The sequence below is a fragment of the Rhagoletis zephyria genome, unplaced genomic scaffold (assembly GCF_001687245.7).
Source record: "Rhagoletis zephyria isolate East Lansing unplaced genomic scaffold, Rhagoletis_zephyria_1.1 Rzeph_scaffold_16341, whole genome shotgun sequence".
Taxonomy (NCBI): Eukaryota; Metazoa; Arthropoda; class Insecta; order Diptera; family Tephritidae; genus Rhagoletis; species Rhagoletis zephyria.
The window spans coordinates 4,383-11,964 of NW_016173405.1; the positions used below are offsets into that span (position 1 = coordinate 4,383).

A 7,582-nucleotide genomic window follows, 5' to 3' on the forward strand; every position below is an offset into this window, starting at 1 on the left:
ATGATGAGACGACAGACAATCTCAATGCGCAAAGTTGTTGTACAACACACACACAAACTGAAACATCAACTTTAGCATATGATGGCAATGGTGGTGGAGGTGGCCTAATCGCTAACGTACCATCGATGATTGGGTACAGCACACGTGACTCGAGGATGAAGACGCACTCACACACCCTCTTGTTCAAAGTAGCAGCTGCTGAAATGATAAACACACACTTACCTAAATACTTGTTAATAAACTGAATCGACATGGCGGCAGTTATATCATGAACACTGTAGGTACTGTGAAGGGAAGGCAGAAAAAAGATAGTGTTAAAGCAGTTGCCAGAAAATTCATTTTCCACCACTTACCTAATGCCAGTCCGTCCCATGGAGTTTCCACTGAGAAAGAGCGCCAGCTTTCCCATGACAAAGGGAATGTCGCACTGCTGAAAGTGGCGGGCGCCGTTGATGGTAAGCGCCTGTCTGCGGTCCTCATCGTCGCCCTCAATGACGGCCATCATCTCCTGCAGCTTGGCGGTGTTCGCCTCGTCACCCGTCATGTCCTCCGTGTTGATCATCAGCACTGGCTGCGGAATGAGATCGAGCGCCTCGTCCTTGATGGGGAATGCCCAGGGGTCCAGGGCGACGGCCACCTTGAAGCGCAGCTCGGCGGCGGCGGTCATCAGCGCCGTGGCGCCGCCCATCGAGTGGCCCATGATAACGGCAGAGTCCAGGTCGAGCAGGCCCTCGAATTGGTCCTGCTGAAAGCCCGGGTCTAGGAGGTTCTGCAGCTCAAAGCCGGCATTGAGCGCCTCCAGCAGGTCCAGGGCTCGCGAGCACTCTCGCACGCGGTGCTGAATTTGGCGGTTGCGAAAGCGGTACACCTCGGGCTTGTGATTGGTGGTGGGCACAAAGCGGTGGCGGACCCAGGCCATCTCCAGGTGCATGAAACCGCTGATGGGAGAGAGTGCCTTCGGGGGCACGTAGTTGGGGTCGTCAATCTCGTCTACGCCAAAGTCCACCTCGTCGTCGGCGTCCACCTGATCGACGCCACTGCTGTCTTCAGTGCCCACCTTTTTTATGTCGTCGCCCTTGGCGTTATCACAGTGGTCCGGGTAGTCGGGGAAAAAGTTGGGATTTGAATCACGCAGAGAGTAGGCAGCCCGGCGGGCAAAGAAGGCAAGGCACGCAGAGTTTTCGCGGTGTTCAACCACTGAAAGAAAGAAAATGACAATCGTTAGTTGGTAAATAAACAACAAACATCAGCTGTGACCGTTACCTGCCACCACAAAGCCTCGACTGGCCAGCTCAACGGCCAGCGTCGAGTAGGTGGTTCGGCAGGCGCCGAGGCCATGTGAAAAGACCACCACGGGGTACTTCTTCGTGACGTACTCTGCCGGTTCCCCTCCAGCGGAGTTCCCCTGGTCACTCTTCTCGACGCGCACCCTCTGCCCGAGTGGCATCGGCCTGGCGTGCGGCGTCACCGGCACAAAGACGTTCTTCTTGGCGTTGATGCGCTCAATGAAGCGCATCATGCAGGCGGTGGTGATGCCGGCCGCGTCCGCGTAGCCCGTCTTGTAGTTCTCATGCGGCAGCCAGTTGGGCCACAGCAGCGGATTGCCCGCCTTGCTCTCGTCCACCTTGGCGGGGTAGAAGAGCCGCACCAGGACGCCTCCCTTGCGAGTGTAGCCCACCAGAAAGTCGCGCACGCCGACGAATCGCAGCGGTCCAGTGGGCAGAGGGATGTGGTAGCGATTCGCCGACTTGTCAATCTTGGCCTCGCGAAGCTTAGCAGGTCGCGGCATTTTGTGTCAGTCGATGATAGTGGTGGGGAAGTGGATAAGTAGAAATGCTGAAAAGGCAAAAAGAATAGACACAGAGGTTAGGCAATTGTCAAACACGCACTAAACAAACACATACCGCAGTCTGGATGAGTATTTGACGTTACATCGGCTGACTTGAGCAGCACTCGACGATAAGAGAGCAGTGCTGCTGGTGCAGGTGCTGATGATGGTGCTGATGATGGTGCTGGTGCAACAAGTCAGGTGCACAGTTATGTGGGCACAGTGAGCAAAATAATTGATGAGATGATCAGTGTGATGATGAGAAGAAAAGAGAAGACGATGCCAGTGATGTTTGTATTTGTTGTTGGTGCAAGCTCGGCGACTTCAGTCGAATGGTTCAGTCGGATGGTTCAGTCGGTCTCTGTCGAGCTGGCAGATTCAGTCTTCTTCTTCTTCTTCTTCTTCTTCTTCTCCTCTTTCACTCGGCGGTAAAAACAGCAGCAGCAGCACTGAATGCCAGTGATGGGTGGTGGTAATGGAGAAGATGCTGAGCTGCAGAGTGAGTGCTCATCCACTGAAGAGAAGCAGCAGCAGCATCAGCAGCAGCACTACTTGTTTGTCGAGTTTGTGGCAACGGGCGGATTTGATGCGTCTTCTTATACCCACAGTGTGATCACCACCACCGTGGTGGTGGTGCTGCTGGTAGTGATCTGCCTCGATGGCCTCTGCATTGCGGCAACGGCAGCGGGTCGCGCGCGCACTACTCTCACAGGCCAACTGATTTCAACTGTTTGTTTGTTTGTTTGTCTGTCTGTCTGTTACCACATGCGTAGTAGTACAGTTACGCAATCTAGCGGTTATTATTTAAAGGTGCCACCGTTGAGGGAAAGTGCGCCTTGAAAGTGACTTGATCGGGCACTTTCNACCCATGTGCGGTAGTACAGTTACGCAATCTAGCGGTTATTATTTAAAGGTGCCACCGTTGAGGGAAAGTGCGCCTTGAAAGTGACTTGATCGGGCACTTTCGATGCACTCTCATCCTTTTCACTGTTAACTGCACCAGCTTGAGTGTCCTGTCCCATTCATTCAACTTTGTGTTGTTTCAAACTTGTCATGGGCATTGGCAACGGTTGACAACGTCTCGAAACGGTGAATCGGATTGATTAATGTTCAATATTTTAAACCTGCACACTGTTTTGAGTTCACTACACATTGGCACACTAGAGGGCAAAGCTTGCCCATTACCATGCTCATCACCACTTACAATGTGTGATTTTTCTGGAAACTGATAGATCAAATGAGCATTCTCAAAATGTTGAAACAAGTGAGATTTGGTAGCAATTCTAGCTACATTCCTGAGTCTCAAATTTGGTTTGTACCTTTGCTTATAATTAGTATTTCTACAAAGAAAATCGAATGCAAAAGTGCAAGGTCGTATGCGTAAATGTAATAAATACTTCAAAGAAGAGTAAAACAAAATATGGAAAGAATGGGTCTACTACTTCTACTACTACTCATCCTTCTCGTAGGCGTACTTCCAGATGTTGCTCAGACAGACGCTGGAGTGGAAGCGGTAGAAGAGCATGATGGGCAGCGTCGCGTGGTTGATGATCATGCTGGTGAACTCGCCAAAGTAGTGGTGCGGCGCGTGGTACACCTCCACGCTCTTCAGCTCAAAGGTGTTCAGTATCCAGAGGGTGACGTTGAGTATGAGGGCGAAGATGACCAGCTCACGGCCGGGCTTCCGCAGGCGAACCTGCGAGCCGTTGGCGCAGCGACGCAGCCCATCGACGATGAAGGGCGACTGGATCATCACCTGCGCTATCGTCAGCAGCTCAATGACGCTGAGGAGGATGTTATTGGTGCGCTCAAAGTCCTCCTCGTGAGATATGTCGGCGATGCTGGCGATGATGGCCAGTGAGTAGTGGACAAAGTAGAAGGGAATCGGCACGAGGACGAGAATGTCGTCCATGATGGTGAAGGCGTTGTCGCGGTGGTGATGCCCCACCACGTCCAGCTGCTGAATTTTGAAGTAGGCCAGCGGAATGACCACAAAGGAGCAGATGGTGAGGGCGGCAATCTGCAGCGAGTAGATGGCCACGCTGAAGTGCGAGTAGACGTCCTTCTTGATGGTGCTGAAGAAGATGACGATGGTGATGATGATGACGAGGAGGAAGGCCAGCCCGAGGAAGAGGCCTCGGTTGGAGGCGTGGCAGTCGACGTTTAGCGCCAGCCCTGAAGAGCGGTAGTGAATTTCCTCTTCGCCGTTCTCGTCCTCTACAATTTCCTGCTTTACCGAATGAAAAAGCGACTTGTCGTTGACTTTGCCTGATAGAAAGGTGAAAGAATAGTAAGCACTTTTTGTGGTGATGCTGAAAAGAACTTACCAATATTCGTCCAGATCATGTACCAGATGGAGGCGATGGCAATGTTGAACTCAATGGTGAAGGGGTAGAAGTAGGGCAGTGCACTCATCGACTGGTTGCTCACGATGGCCAGTTTAGAGCAGTTGATGGAGTGCACCAGGTGGTCGTAGAAGGGTTCATCGTAGTGGGCGAGCATCTCCTCAAAGCTGTCCTCCATGTTGGTGGCATTCGCCTCGGACAGTCGCCGATCGACAAAGTCGTCGATTACTTCGTCGACGATGGTGTCCAGCCAAAGGCTGATGGCCGTCCCCAAAAGGTGCATCAGCGCAAAGCGGGCCATGTTCTTGAAACGATTAATGATTATCTAAAAGTAAAAAAATTAATGTTTGAAAAATTTTTAATGTCTTTCAAACTCACATTAGAGTACTTGAAAGCAATGAACAGCTGATAGAATGAGAATATCACTCGAACAATGGCAGTAGTCAGTTTCAGTGGTTCCTGGCAAACTGCATCGTGGTGCACAAAGAAGTACACCTGCTGAACAGTGCCAATTCCTAGGTGCATGATGCTTCCAAAACAAAAGACTAAAACAAAATGTTAGTAAAATGTCGTTTCAAAAACTTAACCAACTTACTAATCATTCCCGTTTTCAGGTAAAAGTCATTGGAGTGTTTTCCCTGAAAGTACCGGTATCCAGTTTCAATTCGATTTTTCCCTCCGCCCCCAAAACCCATACTGGCCATTGAAATGGAGTCAAAGTCTCTGTTTACTGCCGTTTTCGCCTTTGATTTTCTTGATTTTTGACCGACGTAGTCAAAAATCATGGCCGTGTTTAAACTGACTGAATCGTAGGCATCTGCATTGTTCTGCATGTTACGACCGCCTGAAATGGTGGCAATTCTTCCACCTCCGCCACCATTTCTTCTTTCACCACCACCATCTTCAGCAGCGCCCTCTTCCAGGGTATTATCTTCATTGCTGCCCCTTTCGAAATCATCTTCTTCATTTTCCTCATTTCTCTCTTCCTCTTCCTCCTCGTCATCATCAATACTGTCGGCAAACTCCTCTGCAACAAATGGCTTGACAAACTCCATTGCCCATCGCTTGTACTTGAGAATGTCGTAGTGGAGGAAGGCCAGCCAGCCAATGCCCATCACGCAGATGACAATGAAGAAGGCGTCTCGCGCGTAGTTCTCTCGCTCATTAATGTTAAACATGGTGCACATAGCGCCAATGATGATCAGCAGGAAGGCGTACATGATGGAGAGGAAGCGGGCGGTTCGGGCGAGCATTTCGGAGTTGCCCCGTCGGTGTCGCTCACGCTCGTCAACGGGGCCACCCGGTGAGGAGGAGATGCCCGTGAAGGAGGAGGCATCCTGGTGGCCGGATGAAATGCTGAGAATGTCTGCAAAAAGTGAAAACAAAATTTTTGTTTTTAACTTTTAAAATTTATTTGTCACATTTATTGAACAGTACCTGACAAGTCTGAGTTGTTGTTGATCACCTTGTGGCGCTTGGCGATGCGACTGGGCGCCGAGAGGTAGGAAGGATTGTTGTTGGGGAAGCTGCTGCCCATTCCCGTCGGATTGGTCTTGATGCCCAGATTGCGAAAGTAGGCGGCATCTTCGTCAAACTGAAAGATGGACGCCGTCGAGGGACGAGTGAGCACCACCGAGGGCACGTCCTTGTCGGGCGCGTTCAGACGTGCAATCTGCGAGAGACGCCGCGCGAAGCGTCGCATTGTCGTGGCCATGGCGCTTATGTTTTTTACCCCCGCTTTTGTTGCTGCTGCTAACACAACACCACTTTAAGCACCGACACTTGTCTTTTGTTCAATAAAAGCTTTTAAAATTTTAAACAACAAAAGAAGAAGCGGTGGTGGTGGTGGTAGTGACACAAACACACACACAACTGACAAACCACTTTACAAAGAAGGTGTCAAGTGTTGGGAGAAGAAAAAGAAGCTGGTGCCGTGACAAGATGTTGCTTAAGTTAAGTCAACAACAAATCGATTAGATCGGACATGACAACTTGTCAATACGTGGTTGATTGAACGCGTCAATACTTGGATCCATAGAGCGGGATGCGTGCGTAAATACTTGGACAGAAGCACAGGTATTTCTCTTCTTTCTTCTCCAGTTGCCCTTTAATTAAAATACAACTGTCATCTAGGAATATTATGCCTGGCTACGGCAGCACACTTTTCTCCTTTTCTTCTTCACCTGACTGCTCGCTCCCTTCCAACTTTGACAACTTAGTCTCACTTGATATCAGCTGTAGACGGCTTAATGCTCTGCAACTTTGTTTGTACTCTGAATGACTCAATCGGCTGACATTGAGACAGTGACACTGTCAGGGAAGAGAGAATTGACAGTGAAGAAGACTGCTTTGATTTTTAGAGAGCAGACGTTGTCTACCACGGAATTCGTTGCTGAGGATTGCTTTGTTTGCATACAAATTAAAAGTGATACCTGAGGATAATGAGGCTAAAAGGATGTTGGCTCAGTCTCCAAAAGTCAGTGATGATGGAGATGGTCAAGTGATCCCAAAGATGTGCTAGATCAATATTTAGAAATTTGAATGTGTTTGATCAAATGTGTTTATGACTATTTGTTTGTTATAAACCAAAAGCCGATTCTTTGTATTTTTAGAATCATGCAGTGTCCAATTATAAAGACAAAAATGGAAAGTCAAAGTACTCAGATCTAAAGAGTTTACGCGATAAGATAAACGTGATTTGTTTGTGAGAAAGTGCATTTTTATAGTTTGTTTGGGTTAGATTTATTTACTGATTAACAAAATTAAAATGTCGTTTTTAGGTTTAAATCAGTGTCGATGAGATTTGCTTACATATAAATGATGGGGTTAGTGAAGGGATGGATAAAATAAAGTTCCAATATTTATGTACATTTTTCTCTACTATGACGATGATATGTGACAATAAAATGGCAATAAAAAATGAGTTCTGGGTTGACTGAATACAATAAAATACAGATTTGTTCAGTAAGGGTGCTGTGTCAGTGAAATTGACATTTTTTGTAAATAAAAAATATACTAAGACAATGACAATGACAATGAAAGTTATTGATGTTGTTTCAGTTTATACATTTTGGATACAGTGAATAAGCTGACAAAATTAAAATAGTTTTTCAATTTTGCCAAATACAAAATAAATAGTCAGTTAAATTCTTTTTTTTTNAAACAATGACAATGACAATGAAAGTTATTGATGTTGTTTCAGTTTATACATTTTGGATACAGTGAATAAGCAGACAAAATTAAAATAGTTTTTCAATTTTGCCAAATATAAAATAAATAGTCAGTTAAATTCTTTTTTTCTTTCCAACAGAATGGCGTTTAAATTATTTTCTCATCAGATCAGTAAGGAGTAGGAGGTGGAGGAAAAAGATAGATGGAAATTTAAAATATTTTCAACATTTAGTTCACT

The 7,582-nt window shown here is 47.3% G+C and overlaps 2 protein-coding genes across 2 annotated transcripts; both read right to left on the reverse strand.

Moving 5' to 3' along the window:
* Nucleotides 1-222: 222 nt before the first annotated feature.
* Nucleotides 223-1,789, reverse strand: LOC108379422 (platelet-activating factor acetylhydrolase 2, cytoplasmic-like; the record flags this gene model as incomplete). Its single annotated transcript, XM_017635769.1, has 3 exons — nt 1,264-1,789; nt 354-1,197; nt 223-284 (listed from the first exon to the last, which is right to left on the reverse strand). Coding segments are annotated over exons 1-3 (1,432 nt in total), but the record flags the coding sequence as incomplete, so codon positions are not given.
* Nucleotides 1,790-3,278: 1,489 nt separating this feature from the next.
* Nucleotides 3,279-5,887, reverse strand: LOC108379423 (otopetrin-2-like). The gene is made up of 5 exons (XM_017635770.1): nt 5,611-5,887; nt 4,769-5,539; nt 4,552-4,718; nt 4,156-4,498; nt 3,279-4,096 (listed from the first exon to the last, which is right to left on the reverse strand). Exons 1-5 carry the CDS (start codon nt 5,885-5,887, stop codon nt 3,279-3,281), a joined length of 2,376 nt encoding a protein of 791 aa, XP_017491259.1.
* Between the last annotated feature and the right edge of the window lie 1,695 nt (nt 5,888-7,582).